Below are 18,565 nucleotides of genomic sequence, written 5' to 3'. Positions count from 1 at the left end.
AACAGCCTCCTCAGGGCACTTTATATTGTAAGGTAAAGACCCTACAATATTATAAAGAATTCGATGAGCTCCTATGAGCAGTCATTGGTGGCAGTGGGAAGGACGAACTCCCTTTTAACAGGAAGAAACTTCTGGCAAAACCAAGCTCAAGGGGGATATCCATCAGTCGTGACCAGTTAGGGGCATGTTCACCTGAAACTCCACGCTCATGCTGCATCTTCCCTTTATCCAAACCTCTCTTCTGTTTGTTATTCTGTTTTTGTGTTGTTGTCACATTGTTTGATTTATCTGCCGACAGGGCATTGCCGTATAACAGTGTGTCCTGTGCACTCAGCCAGCCTTCTCTGTGTAAACAAAGGTACAAGTTTGTGCTGCAAACTTTCTTCCACGGCAGCAGCAGTCTGCAGACGGTGGCATGAAAACGCAGCATGTGCTAAAGCAGTTTCCACTGAGCAGAATAATGTACCATCTGTTGAAACACTGTCACCCCACAGCTTTGTTTGGCTCCCAGCAAACATTTTGACATTGAACTGTTGTTGATAGGATGCTCTGCATCGTGTTGAAAATGCAAAATTGAGACAGCATCTGTAGTTGTTCCTACACCGGAACAAAATACTGCGTTTCTGGGATCCAAACTGTCTCCAGAGCTGCTCTGATGTGACTTATTTTTATCGTCCTAGAATATCATATTAAAAACTCGATGAAACTGATGATTAACGCTGACATATTTTTGAGGTCTGGAAGTTCACGTGTGTGATTCTGAATCAGTTCATACTGCCACTGTAGATCGACAGATTTCCAATTACACATAGTTGAGTCGGGACATTTCCATTTCTAATGGACAAATGAAAGCTGTAAACAGACATCAAGAGGGGGAGCACTAAAAAGGGCTGCCGATATAGCCTGGCACTTCTTTCCCAGGTTTTATGTTGCTCATTGAATTCTGCACGCAGACATTCAACCGGCACTCATACGAGACAGATGTATTTTAGCTAGGCTCTATAATGGATTACTGACTTCTCACTCCTTTTTATCCAACATTAGTATGAACTTGGGCATATTTATAATTCACTTAGTTGTCTTCTGACTTCAGAAAGCAGCAAATGTGAAAATGATTTCCTTTAAACCTACACAGACACTTTTAAAATCAATTTTAGGCAAAGGTACCAATTTAATAACAAAATCCTGCATTTTTTACCCTTCCAGTGTGATACCAACACCTCGGCTTCTGGGATCTGCACATGCTGAGTGCTAATCCGATGCTAGTGTTAATCCATTTTTCATTTTTCAGTAGTTATTTTATTTGCTTAAACATTGCTTTCCAACTTATGTAACAAATAAATATAAATACAGCCAAGTAAATAGTTTTTGGGGTATTAACTTAGTATTTCTTGTATTTATTAGTAAAATAATACATGAATACAATGAATAAACCTCATTTCAGCTCAGTGTGATGGTATTTACTGCATAATGCTGTTATTTATGGTCATTCTGGTTTCTCAATTTCCTGCTCTCACTGTGAATTCAGTGATTACATGCGGTAGAGGACAAACATCCGCTGACCCACTGAGCTCAGTCAGAAATTGTGTTCAACCAATCTTAGAGCACGCTGCATCTCCCACACATAGACTTTACTTGACAGCCTGGCTGGTATAATAATGGCGGCCTGAGTATGATGTATTTTGCAACTCATTTTAGCATTTTTTTAAAAAACATGTTTGAGAAAATGATGCCATCCACTGAAGTTTAGTCACTGCTAACCAGCTACCCTGGTCCTTCCCATCCTGTGTTTCTCTATTGGCTGGCTGACCAGGTCGTTTAATCTGATGTGATGCCCTTATCTGCCCGCCACACAGGTTAATGCCTCTGTTAGGGGAAAATAAAAAACAAAAAAAAACAGACCCACTGGAAAGTTCCAGAGCTTCCTGATGGGCGTCAGTAAGTCATTTTAACATTTTCCATTACACCCCCCCCCCCGAATCAGTTACTCTTCGTGGCAGTAGTAGTTGTTTTCTTGCACATTGTGTGGGTGCTCCTGTGGTTAATTATTAAATAATACTATACATCCCTTTTGCCAGTAAATAACTGAGGCATAATCTGCTGCTTTGTGAGTCTCTACAAGCAGCACCACGTGAAGGACTGCTGTCGCCAGCTGACCGCGAGACGAGTGACTTTCTAGAGAAGCAGCTTGATGATGTCAAGGAAGGCAGAAACAGTGGTCTAATTAAAAAAAAAAAATCAGATGGGAAGGACCAGAGTTGCTAGTTAGTAGCATCTGAACCTTTGCAGATGGAGTCATTCTCACAGACAGATAAAAAACAAAATAAATAAAAAAGAAATAATGCTAAAATGAGATTCAAAATACGTTTGGACAGCCATTATTATACACGGGCAGGCTGCCCAGATAGTCTATGTGTGGGAGACAATGGATTAATCTGTGATTGAACTCAGTAGGTGTGTGTTGTATCACATGTAATGATTAAGAAACTAGCTAAACAAATAATGGGTAAAGAAGTGACAACTCTTTGAAGTTTACCAAGAACATTCTGTGGCACAATTCACTGTCCAGCATCAATAAGCGCAGGGCTGTAATTGGACTGCAGTCATATAAGGTTAAGTTGAATCCAGTTTTCTACTTCGCTGCTTTTCAACCTTGGTATTTGCAGCACTGTTCCATCTGACATGATAAATATTCATTAGAAAGTTGCATTTTGCTGGTTTTAGCTGGAAACATCCAGAGAAATCTTTCTGATATTTATGGAGTGTTGCACAAGATTTTCTTTGGGAGCTGTTTATCACGCAATAATTTTATCTACGAGACATGATCTTTCCAGAGGACACAAATAAAGGGTTTTGTATTTTCTTCACGGCATTTTGAATGATGCTTAAGAAAACAGCAAGAAGCTTGTCAAAAAAAAAAAAAAATGATAATGCACTTTGAAAGTATTTGAAAATGAGTGATTGTGACTTGTGAAGACCCCTGCGAACACTTGAAAAGCTAAAGATAGAAAAGAGACTTGTGTAGTCATGCAAGAAATAAGAAGTGTTCTTATCATTTAGTGGTGGAAATCTGGTTTCTAAAGGCAGGCTAAATATCTATTCTAAAAGAAAATCAAATGTTGGTCTTCAAAGTGTTATTCTTAGGAAAAAAACTGGGCTTGCTGTAAATCCAGCCAGAGATTCTGAATATGTTTGCATGAAGTCGAATCCAAGGCTCTCTAATAATGTGTCAAACTGTACTGAGCTTTGAAGTACTGCATTCAAACTGGGGGATCATTAGCAGTCAAACTGGGACTTAACCGCTAAGCCATATTAACGATCGTACTCCAGGAACTATCTGGGAACGACCGACACACCGAGTCTGCCTCGCTCTCTACCTCCTTCTCTCCTTTCTTTTCATCTGTGTTTTCACAAAGCAGAGGAGCCGGAGTCTTTGAAAAATGACCTGAGAGAGAGAGGAAGACAGCAGCAAAAGAGGAACAAGGGGGAAGGGTTTTAGCGTTGCGCAGGCAAACTCGAGGGGGCCACAGTATTAATGGAGAAAGGGCTTCAAAGCTGTTGGTGATGCACAGGGGCCCCAAGCAGGAGAGAGGTGTTAGGGCGCGGGGCAGAAAAAGATGGAAAGAAGAGAAATGTAAGGGAAGGAAGGGGAGAAGGAAAAGAGACGGTGCTGCGCGCTCTTCTGTAGAAGTGAGGTCAGCCGCTAACTAAATGTTCACTTTATCCTCTTCCTCTCATGCTGTTGAATCTCAAATCATAGCATATTTATAGGAAGAAGATAAGATGCAGTTATTATCTTTGACAGTACTGTATAAATAAATGTCAGTTTTCATGTTTGTTTGGTTTGTTTTTTTGTTTTTTATTCTTGCTGGTCAGAACTCTTGAGTTGATCGTTGGAAGTATGCATCACACAGTATAACTGATGGACACCGTGTTGGCTTTTTGGAGACAGAAGTGACTGTATCTTGGCAAGCTTGTTGTTCCTTTTTTTGCAGGCCACTAACAAGATTTTCAATAAATTTGTCCTCTTTTAGCAAATGTTGCGCAAATACAACAATGTACACAATTTTGATATTCCATAGCCCAGAATTCTAGCAATGGCCAGGTGAACATCTTTCCAGAGTTTTGTGAGTTTAGGATAAAACCAAAAAACATGAGAATGATCTACATTTATGTCTCCACATCTCCTCCAATATGGCTGTGGTACAGCTGAATAGTTGCTGGTCATTTTAGGTTTTAGATAAAGAAACTGATTATGTTCTTCCAACAATATAATCTCCACACTTGTGATGTTGTAGTTGACTGTTTCTCCAACCATTCCTCTTCAGAAATGCTTATACCCAGTTCTCTTTCTCATTTCAGTTTTACATATGAGGTTGTTTTCCCATTTCTCTCCATTGGATGGCAATAAATTGTGGAAATTTTTCTGTATTTCTTTGAGTTATAGATTCCATTTATCATTCTAATTATTCAATTTTTATCCAGATTTACTTTGTGTTTTATTTCTTTGTCATAAAAATCCCTTATTTGTAAATATCTAAAATGTTCTTGATTACTTAATTCATTAATTTGTTTAATCTCTTGGAAAGTGATTATTTTAAATTAGTGTACAAATTGCTGTTGTTCCTCTTGGAATCCATTGTTTGAACCTCTGGTCAAGAGAACTGGGTACAAAACATCTGTCATATCCATCAAAGTAGTCCAAACTCATTCTCTAGTTTTTATTAACACACTAAATCAAACCACAGTCTGAATATGAATTGAGTGACGGTGTCCACCCATTCAATTCTACCCATTGTTTCCTCTCTGCCACCAATCAGGCTTTTAATTTCTCTTCCCTGGATGAGTTCTAAATTTTTTCATTTGGCCACATAGTCCTTATCACACCAGCAAATTATTATAAATTTGTGCTGCGTGATAATGTTCCCTGAGTTTTGGCATTGCCTTACCTCCCTTATCCCAAACTGTTCGATTTTTAATTTGACTCTTGGTCTGCAGCCTTCCATATAAACCTTAACATGGTTTTATCCCATATTCTGAATTGTTTATCTGGTACTTCAACGGGGTAGAGGAGACAGGGTGGAGAATCCTCGTTTTTATAGTCTCTATTCTTAAGCTAATGTCTAATGGAAGCGTAGTGTACCTTTTCATGTTGTTCCTAATTTCTATGCAATTAGCTTTATGTAGTTCCTCAATTTTTTGTGTTTAGGTGGTCCTGAGATATTTATATTTCATTTTTGTTGCTTTACAATTTATAATAAATTTCAGCTGTGTATTTCTGGATGAAGAATAATTGAATGTTTAAAAGTGTGTTTTGGTTGTATTCGGAGCAGAAGCCAAACCGCTCTAGTAGGTTGGTTAGTGTGGGAATACATGGATCTGGGTCCTTTTAAAAAAAAAAAAAACAGATCACGCCATCTGCAAAAAGTGCAGTGATGGGTTCTTCTCCCCCAACTTTTATCCCCTTCAGATCTTTATTTTGCCTGATTGCTTGAGTTAAGGGCTATATAAAGATTGCAAACAGAGTGGGTGAGAGACAGCGGCCCTGCCTGGCAGACCGTTCTAAAGTTATGCTCTTAGTCAGACTACCGTTTATTCTTATCCTCACAGTTGGTTTTTGGTAGAGTGTTTTAATACATTTGACAGCTTCATCATTGAATCCGAATTTTCCAAGTAGTGAAAGGTCCCAATAACACTGTCAAATGCCTTTTGCCAACAAAATAACAAAAATAAAAGGGATAACATGTAGAACTCAACCTTATGGTGTCCTGGGTTTGACATCTTGTGATAGAGCCTGTCTGATCCTCGTCAATAATGTCACCGATGAAGTGTTCATACATTTTTGAAATAAATGTACCGGTATACAAGATGTAATCTACATTAAGTAGTGACATAAGTCTGTAGTCTGAACAGGTTGTTTTTCTTGGAGATCACTGATCTTACTGAGTAGTGTGTATAATCCCTTTTATCGGGGTGTAATTCCCTCCATGCATCAATTATCCCATATTTGCTAAAGGGTGTTTTGGTAACATGGTTGCTACTTTTATTCCTGTTTGTTGTATCTAGTTTACTGTTCATCACAACATTAAAGTATCCACCACATATTAGTATTCCCTCCATATTTTCAAATTTCAGTGAGTTGGAGATGAGTATGATTACTCCTCTCCTTCATCCATGAAAGAATGAGCTACAGAATGAGTTTGCATTGCCAAACCTCTTAAACTTCTCACCTCCCTGTGTAGACAAGTGTGTTTCTTGTAAAGATACAATCTGTGACTGATCCTTCTTTATTTTGGCCATTAGCTTCTGGTGTTTCGCATGATTATTCAGACCATTAATATTCAACAACAGTATCTTGGTGTTAAACTCTGACATTATTGTTTATGAATTTGTGTGGCAATCCTGCTCTGAACATAAAAAAATCTAACTATAATATAACAATTTAATTTGGAACCATGTGAATTCAGATAGGATGTGTTTAACCATCCTTTCTGGTCCCTGTTGGTGGGAGGAAGGTAAAAGGTCTCTTGTCTGCGAGGGCCCTCCATAGCAGTGAGAGAAATCCCACTCTTGATTTCTTTCTTCTGATTTCTTCTTACAGCCTGTAGATACACTATATAGATCAAAGTAAGGGCTGCAAATGGGCCACAGCTCTTTGAAATAAGAGGAATTAAGAGGTGTTTTCAGTCCACAGGTGTATAAAGTCAAGCAGCTAGCCATGAAGTCTGCCTTTACAAACATCTGTAAAAGAATGAACTCACTAAATTTGAGCACGGTATTGTAACAGAAAGCTATCATTGCAGCAAGTCTGTTTGTGTCATTTCATTTTTTTCTGCATATTCCATGATCAACTGTAAGTGATGTCCTTGTAAAATGGAAGCATTTAGGAACCAGAGAAACTCGGGCACAAAGTAGCAGACCGCATAAAGCTGCAGATCTAAAGCACACAGTGTTTAAAAGTTGCCAGCACCCTGCTGACTCAAAAACTGCAGATCCAGATCTCCTCTGGTATTAATAGCGACACAAAAACTGTGCACTGGGAGGTTCATAGTGTGGGTTTCCACAGCCGAGTAGCTACTGTAGGTATAATGTGTGGATGACCAGTAATTTTGATCATGTACTGTAAGAAGCTCTTTGTCTTTCTGGTACACTGAGTTAACAAAATGCTGCTTAATATAGTGTAAAATAAACTGTGTTGTTTCAGATTACATGTATAAGTGATAAAGCGACAGAAAAAAGAAATTTGTTCTAACACTAAATGCTGTCTTGGTTAAACATCATGTCTTGTGTATACTCTTTGTTTGCTTGATTGAGGTTTGTAATTTATTGAACTGCTCAGGTTGCTAATTGTTTGAACTTGCAAATCTATTGAAGCTTAATGAAAATAGTCTATTACTTTGAAGCGGTTAACTAATTTCAATACTGAATTCAATACAGAGCTTCATCATGATTACCTCTGCTGTTATTGTAAACAGAAGCAGCAGGACTTATCTGTTTGTGTATTAGACACACACACACACACACACACACACACACACACACACTTGTGTGTTTTCTTCAAAGAGGAGTCCCTCAAACAATGCAACAAAGTCTGTTACTAGTATTGTTTTCTTAAGTTTAATTTAATGGGCTGAATAAACTCTGAGATCTGAACAGAAAAAGTCATTTTGAGGTGAATTAACTTGAAAAAAAAAATATTAAAATATTTACATGCTAATGACAGAACATTTGTTGATTTTACTAAAATCCTATCTGACATTTTACAGTGTCATCAGTAGCAACTTACAGTTTGTTCATTAAATTTTATTACTCCAGCTTAGTATTATAGAGCTTAATATATGTTTCATTGATGGCAGACAGTTAATTAGGCTGCCAGTGGCAGGATGCCAGCCCCTCCACCGCCTCAACTAATACACCCACATTAATCATTCCCACTAACACCAATTCACTAGGCTACCACTGAGCTGTACTTGTGCTAACTAACCTCTTCCATCAGGTGAGTGGTGACCCAAATGGAGTTAGTACCAGGGATGGGATGACATCTACCTCTTTTTCCCTGTATGGAACACCCAAATGGAAAATCTTTAAACCCTCCTGGCTTTCTCTAAAATACAGGGTTAGGGTTACTATCTATGACGACTCCAAAAGGTTAAAAGAAGGCAGAAATATTGCATTCCTCCTGAATTATTCTCCAGTAAATACTTTAGTGAACCAAAACATTTCAGGGTATTTTTTTATTTTTTTTACTGCCCATATGCATTCTGCTAGTCTTTGCACACTGCCAAGTCTCCTCCTGTTTAGAAGTTTGCAAAGAGCTTCAAATCCTCTCCATATATTGTGCTATATATACACTTGGCTTCCCGTGGCTTTAAAAGCTAGAACTCTGTGTGATGTCTGGCTGCAGTAATGCAGTGCTGCTTACTGATTTGGTTTTGTTCTGTTGCTTTCTCATGAGCAACTGGCTGGAGGCTGTTTGGGTGAGCGATGAAGAGCATTGTCTCAATGAACGGCTTCAGGGTGGCCAGGGGTGGAAAATAGAATCTCACACGCGCAGATATGCATCCATACACAAAGAAAAGATACAGATGTTTCATACTCGAACACAAAAACTCAGCGGTCCTTGCACAGCCCCCCCCCCCCCCCCCCCCCCCCCCCCACACACACACACACACATTTCTACATCACCAGTCTTTTATCTCACTCTCTCTCCTCATCATTTCTTGTTGCACTGCTTCGGGCTGTGTGCAAATTCATTCACTGTGAAAATGGAAGGCAGCTCTACGCTGCACACTTTCATTTAGTCTCATATTCAGTTAGCCACAGACTCTCTGATTGCTGCTCTCACCCACATTTCAGTTGAAATTAAATATGTCTAATCGCTTATGCAAACTGACACAAAAGTAATTAATTTCAGAGTCAACACCACAAGCACAGTCTCTAACTTTCTGGAGCCTTTGACATCTCCTTGGGGTTGATGTCACCCATAGACCTCAAACATCATGGATCAGACATCATGTCTAGTTTGCTATTGCAGAACAAATATTGTGATTAGCAAGGAAGGCAGTAGGGCAAATAAAAAATGTGGTCTTCTACGGGGTCAGAGCTGCTTTTAACCAACTTCACACAGGGGAATGTTGGAGCAGATCTGCTTCCTGCTGTTTTTAAATAACTCTCAACTGTTCAGGTTATATTTCATACATTTGGTGATAATGGCTGTTTTTTAATTCCATTTCTTTCTATCTCTTTGCAGATGCGTAGCACTCGAGGTGTATCTGTTTGGCCTGTGGGATTTGTGGGTGGCAGAGCATATGAGCGCCCCCTGGTGTCTGGGGGTAAAGTTGTGGGTTGGTACACTGGCTGGAGGCCGGACCGACCTTTTGCCACTGACATGGCAGGTAAGAGGCAAATCTGTAGATCAGCTAAAGTGCAGGGATTACTTGGATACACATCAAAACAAAAAGCCTGTGTCAAGGCTTAAAATTCCATCCACACATTCCACTGATAGTCCCTGCATCCAGAAAGGTATCTGTATTAGTTTCAGTGTATGTTTTTTTGTTTTTGTTTTTTGTTCTTTAGAAAAGTAGCTAAACCTTTCAATTCATTTAATGATTTTGGTATGGATATGGTGGTGGTTCTGGGACATATGATCCAAATGCAGGACAGACAGCTCAAGGCCCCAATTCCAAAATATTAATCATCTGGTGATCAGCTGGCATGGCAAAGGGTGCTGGAACAAACTGAAATGCATCAAAGTGAGACATTTCACAATAAGACACTAAACAGAATTTAACAGCAATGAAAAAATAAGAACAAACAAAACCCAAATGTCTTTGGTTCCCTTAATACAATAAGTGAATGAAATGTCTGGCCATTAAAGCAACATACTGTACTTAGAATATCAAAGATATCTATTGAGCTAAACAGATATACAGGCAATTTCATATAAGAGGTGGGAATCATCAGACACCCCACAATACAATATTATCACAATACTTCACTCACGATACGATGTTATTGCAGTTGTTAACATTAACATTATGCGATACGCTGAGTATTGCAATGACATATATACATTTATCACTTTATCAACTGCAAATTAGGTCCTCAGAGTTAAACTTTGTCAGTATCTGTTTTATCTAATGAGATAAAGTTTTATCACTTCTGTAATTTTTTTTTCCCTGCAAAATGAAATTGTCAAGCATACCAGCACTGACACTAAACCCTGCCACAAATGGTGCCATAATATGGTGTGAGTCTGTGATTGAATGGGGCCAAGTTGGCAATTACATGCAATCTGTTTCTGATATTACAGCAATTAAGCGTGATTGTTGAAACTGTTAAAAAAAATCACTCATCTGTTGCTGTCTGCACAGACAGAAAAAAAGAAGAAATCTTTTTCACTTTTTGTAAGGGATGTGTACAAATGAGAAACACAGCTTTGTAAAATTTGTCTTTCATTTTAAGATTTTGGGCATGGGTAACATTCTGATTTCAGTTGGTTGTTCCCCACACTTGCTCAACATTGTGAGCTTTGTGCTTTTGTGGAAAAACAGGAGTCTAAAACTACTTTCTCACACCAAATAACTTACATTAACAATGATTAATTACAGGACAAACTGATGTTTTATGTCATTAATTCATCCAGAATTATATCACCTTCCAACTTCGTCGATACAATGTGAACTGCAGATTTTATTTGTATTTGCTATCAGCAGGTAGAACTTTGCACCACTTGTCACAAATCGGTGTATACATCAGCCAATACGTAATAAGGAATTGCAGTGAAGAAAAGCTAACTGTGTTTGCAGGCAGTTAAAATCAATATTGCTTACTTTGTGTCCAACAGGCGAGCAGCGAGAAGTAGATTGTGCAAGTGTTAGATGCCCCATTCTGTCTCTATCTTAGTCACAAATTAAAAATGGATAGATCCGCACCAGGACTGATCATTAATCACTTTAAAATAAAATTGGTTGGGCACTCTATCATTCAGAATCAGCAGAATCAGTTTTTAGAGGTCAACCATCTATTTTGTCGGCCTTTTTTTCTGCCTAGAGAGCTAACAGTAGTGATCGTCACAGCTGTGTATATAGCTCCCGATGCTAATGTTGGCATGGCGCTCTCTCTCCTGCTGAACACCATTAACGAACAGCAGCGGGTCCACCCCGACGGTGTTCTTATTATCACAGGAGACGTTAACAAGACCAACTTGAAGACTGTACTCCCGAAATTCCACCAACATGTCAAATGTTCTACAAGAGGGGAGAACACTCTTGACCATGTTTACTTCAACATTAAGGCTTACAGAGCCAAACCCCTCCCCCACCTCGGCCAGTCCAACCAGCTTTCCCTGCTGCTCACCCCACCATACACCCCCCTCAGACGGAGAGCCAGGCCTACTGTAAAAACCATTACATCCTGGCCTGAAAACGCACTCTCCGACCTACAGGACTGCTTTGCATACACAGACTGGGACTTATTCGAACACGAGGACCTAGAAACATTCACAGGGACGGTACTGGACTACATTAAGTTCTGTATCAGAAGTGTGACTGTTAGCAAAAACATGGTTTTCCCTAACCAGAAACCCTGGATGAACAGCCAGGTCCGTTCACTCCTCAAAACCCGCGATGCTGCCTTCAGGTCAGGCGACAGAGCTCTGTACAGTGCTGCTCGAGCTGACCTGAAAAGAGGAATTAAAAAAGCCAAAACGGACTACAGGAGGAGAATAGAGTCCCATCTGTCCAGCAATAACACACGGGAGGTGTGGCAGGGCATTCAGAACATCACAAACTTCAGAGGCTGTGATGTGACTGCAGGAGACCTGAGCGTGTCACTGACAGAGGAATTTAACTGTTTCGTTGCTCGCTTTGAGACACCTCAGGACCACCCATCTGCTCCGGTCCTGCCCCCCTGAAGTTGACAGCCTGGTGTTCAGAGAACAACCTGGCGCTGAACACCATGAAAACCAAAGAAATCATCATCGACTTCAGGAAACACAGGAATGACCCAGCCCCCCTCTACATCAACGGCGAGCGTGTGGAGAGGGTCCACACCTTCAGGTTTCTTGGTGTCCTCATCTCTGCTGATCTCTCTTGGTCAGATAACATCACAGCTGTTATCAAGATGGCTCAGCAGCGACTTCACCTCCTGAGGGTCCTCAGGAAGAACAACTTGGACTCAAACCTGCGGCTGACCTTCTACCGCTCATCCTTTGAGAGCCTGCTGATGTACTGTATCACAGTATGGCATGGCAGCTGCACCAAGGCAGACAGGATGAGGCTTCAGAGGGTAGTCAAGACAGCATAAAGAATCGTTGGCTGTCCTCTCCCCTCCCTGATGGACATCTACACCTCCCGCTGCATCAGCAGAGCCAGGAACATCATCAAGGACAGCTCACACCCTGGCTTTGGACTGTTTGACCTGCTGCCCTCTGGCAGGAGCTACAGGAGCATCAAAGCCAGAACAAACAGACTCAAGAACAGTTTCTTCGCCAGAACAATCACCACCCTGAACTCACACGCTCACCCACTTTAACAGTGCAATACCCACATCTCTGTGCAATATTATATTATTCATACAGAACAATATTTATCACTCTCATATTGTTTAATATCCAGTATTCATTCACTAGTGCAATATTCATTCACCAAGTGCAATATTCACTATCTTTATTATTATATGTATACACTTATTTTACTTTTCTTACAATGTATATATTTTTATACATTCTCTTATTTTCTGTATTTTTAATACATTTTATGTTCTGTATATATTTTTATACATTTTATTTTTTGTATATTTTATACATTGTGTTTTATTTTCCGTATATTTTTAGATTATATTAGATTATTATATTTTTATTTTTATTTTTATTTTAGAGTTTGACTTTCTATTGCATGGCACTGAACAGGAGTGGCCCTCCAATCTCATTGTACATCCTGTATAATGACAATAAAGGCATTCTATTCTATTCTATTTTTTTCTATTCTATGCTTTTACTCTTACCACTCCTCCTTACAGATTATACAACAGAGTTGTTTAACCCTAGAACATTCACGTCGGGCGATTTTCACCCACAGGAAAGTGAGAGCAATAGTGTTACAAAACTCATGTTTGTGTTCTAGGGTTAAACATTAAATTGGTCATTACATCTGGGGATATGAGACTGTAAAACAGGTTTGCAGGAGAACTACTGCACTCACTGATTCTGATATAAGAGGTCACTCACTATGAAACTTAGGTTTCTCTTTTAACTTATTATTACTTTATGGAAACATCAAAAGGTTTTATCGACCAGTTCATTGATTACAAAACCGTTAGAGCCAGTTGGAGTGTTTCAGCCAGCTGGCTTTTATCAAAGCAGGAAACCAAACAGAAAACATTACTCTGTGCTCCTTCTGTCCTGGATTTACCTGCAGGCAGCATTTCTGTTGAACTTCTGTTTTTTTCATGGATTAATTTGCTGCAAAATGAGATCCAATCCTTCCAATTTAATGTACTGATTGTAAGACCTGCACACATGACCTGCTGTGCAACTTTGCTTGATTGTTTGTTCCTTAGAAATCGCCACACAGGACTGCAGAGTGCTGTTGAGTAAAACAGTGCTGCAAAGCAACAGACCGAATGGAATCAGAATTTCAGGAAACCAGTGGGATGAAAATAAAAGTCTGAGGTATCAGGAAACCCACCAGCTGATGTATTTGAAGTCAAATTGATTCTAGAAAAACTGTATGTGTCAAATACGAATGTCCTGCACTCATAAAGTGTAAAGAAGTGTACTGCTGTCAGAATTGGACAAAACACTTGATTGTTAACGTACAGATACCTGCTTATCACTGCTAAAGAACAGACTAATTAATACTAGAATTTCGCCTTCCAGAACTGGAGCACAAACTTTTTGAATGAGCTGTACCACAGAGCCCGTCATATTATTTGTCAGATAAAAATACTATAACACGGCCCAAACACTGTTGAGAAATCCAGCTCAGTGACTGGATTAGCAGATGTGCGCAGAGAGCTTCTGGTTACACGTACCTGTGTTGGTGCACCTGTGCAGCGACTACACTATATAGACACAAATAATAGGCCCACCTGCACATTACACCTACAGCAGCTGCTTGGCTGTGGAAACGCATGCCATGAAGCTCCCAGTGGAGCTGTTGTGCTGATATTAATGACAGAGGAGGTTTGGAGCTCTGCAGTTACTGAGTCTGGCAGCTCTAATGCAACTTTGAACAAGCAGCTTTATTCAAGTCAGAGTATTAAAATCTCCATTTTTGACATTCTTAAATTAAAGGGTCACATCATCATCATAGCGCAGTAAATATATTGCTTTTCTACTCTACTTGAACACTCAAAGCACTTCATGCAACACGTTTGCATCCACCCGCACATTCATGCAAGCACTTTTTTCTACATCTAAGTGTGCTCTCTAGCTAACAGTTGCACACACATTCACACTCACATTCACACACAGCAACTTGGGGTTCAGACTGGAGCAGCCAGGAATTGAACCATCAAACCTTCCAATTAGTAGATGAATTGCTCTATGTCCTGAGCCACAGCCACCCCAGTAGCCAACACTAAGCAGCAAAGATGATGGAGTTGCAATTTACAAGGTTAAAACAGAGCTTGAAAGTCAGTATATTTGGTATGACCAGCTTTATTGTTCTTTATATTACAGAGAAATTAAAGAGAAAATACAGAGAAAACCCAACTATCAAAACAACCCCTTATGAGCAAGCACTTGGCAACAGTGGGGAGGAACAACTCCCTTTAAACAGGAAGAAACCTCCAGCAGAACCAGGCTCAGGGAGGGGCACCCATCTGCTGCGACTGGTTGGGGTTCACGGTTGGTCACTTTCTCTTCTGGCCCTGGAGCCTCTCTCTCACTTCCTCCTTCTCTGCTGCATCTGGTCTACTAAAAATCTCTTGGGCCACTGGCCTGATAAAAATATATTAAAAAGCTGTAGAGACAGTTTTACATTCACTGTCTATTAATTGTCTTCACTGCTGCTGGTGGATTCATTTGAAGACCTCCAAAATTTGCAAGGACTCAAATCTTCCTCTTCTTCCTTACAATCTTCTTGGGACCGCTTCCTGGATCCTCCAGTTTGATGGTTGCCAAGTTCTTGAGGTGCATCCTCAAAAGGTTCATCACTACTTCTCTCAGTGTGACTGCAGACATTTGGGCCAGTCCCTGGATCAGGGTTTGCAAAGCCTAATTCTTTTGCTAGTATGGGCTTCGTCCTCCACATCCTCCTCTCTGGATCTTTTGGTGACCTGCTGATTGATGTCCTCGGGATCATCAACATTAGAAAAATCTGTGCTGTCAGAGTCACTATCAGCATACTCTGAATTCTGAATCTGTTTTGTTCAGGTTCTTCTTCATCTGAGTCTCTTGACCTGTTTCTGGATCCACCAGGTAAAGGATCCTCTTCTGGGAAGTTCTGGAGGACATCTACAGCTTCTTCAGCTGCCTCATGAGCAATATCATTGTCAATTCCACCAACAACAGCAATATTATCATCATTTGGTCTCCAGATGTCAACATTGGCATTGTTTCTCTCACGAGCAATGCCGGCAACAACAGCATTGTTATTATTTTGTCTATTGTTTCTGAAGTTGGGCCCTCAGATATGGATGTTATCCCCAGCACCGCCTTCATCAGTATCTGATTCTTCTGATTCATAGAATAGAATAGAATAGAATGCCTTTATTGTCATTATACAGGATGTACAATGAGATTGGAGGGCCACTCCTGTTCAGTGCCATGTAACAGAAATCATCATCAGTATCTGATAAATTCATAAAATCACGAACTACCTGTACAGCTGCCAGATTTACACGATGTGCAGTGTCTCAGCCAGTTCCAGAGTCTGCTTCTGCCTGCAAGATCATTTAATGTTTTGATTAGCATTCATAAATATTTGCAGAAAATAATTTTCTTTCATAAACTTTAAGATTAAATACATGTATGAAAAGATCAAATACTTATGACTGTGATGGAGTTTTAGATATCTGAAATGTAATTACGGATAGTCAGACAAACAGCCTGCCATAAACTGCCTTATAAACATTCTGCCAAAATGCTCCATAATTCAAGATATCTCAAACGTCATTCTGACTAGTCAGAATGATGTTCTAATTCAAGATATCTCAAACATCATTCTGACTAGTCAGAATGATGTTCTAATTCAAGATATCTGTAATTCATTTTGAGATATCTTAAAAGGCATTTTGACTAGTCAAAATTACAGTTCTAGATATCTCTAATTTAGTTTTGCCTAGTCATTATTTGCTTTCAAGATATCTAGAATTTAATTTGCACTAGTCAAAACTATTTATCGCCTATCTAAAAATATATTTAAGATATCTTGAAATATGGTGTCATTTAAGGTATCTTTAATTGGAATTGCCTAGTCAGAATAAAAAACAAGATATCTTGAATTAACTTTATGACTAGTCATAATTTAATTGTAGATATCTGAAATGTGAGTTTCAGATAGTCAGTAATTCATTGAAGATATCTTGAATTGAAGCCGCCATACAAATGAATGGTAAATCTGACGTCATTTCGACAAGTCAGAATGTAAATAGAGATATCTCAAATAGGTATTTTGACTAGTCAAAATATAACTAGAGATATCTCAATTTACTAGTACATCTCGTCGTAAATCAATTTACAACTTATATTTGCATTTTAATTGTAAAAATAATTTGTTAAGCATGTTTGTGATTTTTACAGTAAAAAAAAAAAAATCTAACTTTTTTCTGCGTGGATTTTATGTTTTTATGTGATTATAAGTCCAATCTGTTAGTATGTCAAAATGAAAGAGTAACTATACAGGCACACACATGAGGTGGTGCTGAAAAAAAATGATACCAAACAGGGCAAGGTAAATAGTTTCTAAGGTCAACTCTAAAGATAAAAACAAAAGTAGTCAAAAATGGCCGAATATACCCCGGACCCCAGAGGGTTAAGCCGGTCATGGGGAATGATCGAGAGGCATTTTGTAAAGTGTGCAGAAAAATATAAATTTGACCTGGAATGGTGTGACGGCGATCAAATCACACTGAGCATCCACCATTCACCAGCAGCGGATTCGAGCAGATCCCTATTTTGTTTTTTGGTGCTACACAAAGCACTGCAACTGCAACCTCAAGGTCAGCTACGAGCACAAGTATTGCCATCACACCTCAGCAGCAAACCAGTATTCCAATATTCTATTGGAAAATATTCTATTGGAAAATAAATCATAAATTGGCTTGTGAAACTCTGGAATATTAATGTGTATGAGGTCTTAGTCAAGACAAAGTCACAGTTACATCTTCAAGTAAGTGGGATAAAGTTTTGTCTTTGGTGAGAGATGGGCTGTCATCTTACATGGCTTAGTGCTGTGAATCCACCGCTACCCCCAAAAAAGGCTGCTGATCGATTTCGTGCTGTAGTAAAAATATTTTAGAGGTAGTAAAAATAGATAGTGAAAGGTAGTAAATTGAACTCTAGGATTCCTGTATAAACCCTGTTAATGGTAGTTGGCAAACCAGTTTAGAGCTGCATTACTGCCACCTCCTGGACTGGAGTGTGGATAAGGCGTTAGGAAAAAAAAAACCCTCAGATTCTTTACCCACATCCCTTTTAAACTAAGTGCATCATGGCTGACATGTTTTTCCATGCCTCCACCGCTCTCCGCTGCTTTCAGCTGTTATTTTTTTTCTCTACTTCAGCTCCCAGAGTGGATCACTATAACCATAGACATGTTGCTAATGAGCGCCGCTATTAGCATTAGCCATCGTTCGGTACCAGAAGGACCCCTTCCCTGTCAAAATGTTTTATACTTTAATCCGTGGTTAGTGACTAAAATAGACCTGGAGTAGAAGCGTATTTAGGAGAAATCTTGTGAATACAAAGCATTACAACATTAAGCTCTTGCAGCCCCCAGTTTTTCAACAAAAACACTGATAACAGCAGGTGGAGCCGTTATAGAGATGGTGAGCTCAGGCCGAGCAGAAGGAAATGTTTTTCTAGTGTCCAAAAGAAGCACCCCCCCCCCCCCCCCCCCTCCTCCCCCAAACAACATTAAACCTTTACTGGGAAACAGCTAGAGGTCCATCAACCACTGAATCAGCAAGTGAAAAAAAAAGGCTATAAATTGTGACCAAATTTTAGCACATAGTAAATTGATGGAACTTCACAACTTTCACAGTATTAATATAATTGTGTCCGTAGGGGTCGGAGAGTTTTGAGGAGAGCACTTCATTCCAAATTGGTCCTTATATTTATAATCCTCCTAATGGAGAGCAAAGCAGACATCCCTATCAATCTGTTTACATCTTCATATCTCCTGTGTAAAAATCCAATCAGAGTAGTGATCAGCCATCATGCTCCATTTGACCCGAGAGCAAATAATTCATCACACTGACCAAATAATACCACCCTGCCAGTCCTCAGTCATCACCCCACTTCACCCACATGTACACTGTATTTAGACTCTTTGCAAGAGGCTGTTTATTAAATGTTTGGAGAAGTGACACAACAGCAGAAGTAGGTTGGATTGGTGAT

The 18,565-nt window shown here is 39.5% G+C and overlaps 1 protein-coding gene across 1 annotated transcript in view; it reads left to right on the top strand.

Annotated features, from left to right (window-relative positions):
• b3gat2 (beta-1,3-glucuronyltransferase 2 (glucuronosyltransferase S)) overlaps positions 1 to 18,565 on the top strand; it is a 60,190-nt gene that overhangs the window by 20,279 nt on the left and 21,346 nt on the right. The window contains exon 2 of the mRNA XM_030747732.1: positions 9,251 to 9,395. Within this exon, the coding sequence (XP_030603592.1) occupies positions 9,251 to 9,395 (145 nt within the window). The remainder of the gene's footprint in view (positions 1 to 9,250; positions 9,396 to 18,565) is intronic.

The sequence above is a fragment of the Archocentrus centrarchus genome, chromosome 15 (assembly GCF_007364275.1).
Source record: "Archocentrus centrarchus isolate MPI-CPG fArcCen1 chromosome 15, fArcCen1, whole genome shotgun sequence".
In the NCBI taxonomy this organism is placed as follows: Eukaryota; Metazoa; Chordata; class Actinopteri; order Cichliformes; family Cichlidae; genus Archocentrus; species Archocentrus centrarchus.
This window is presented reverse-complemented; position numbering and strand designations above follow the sequence as displayed.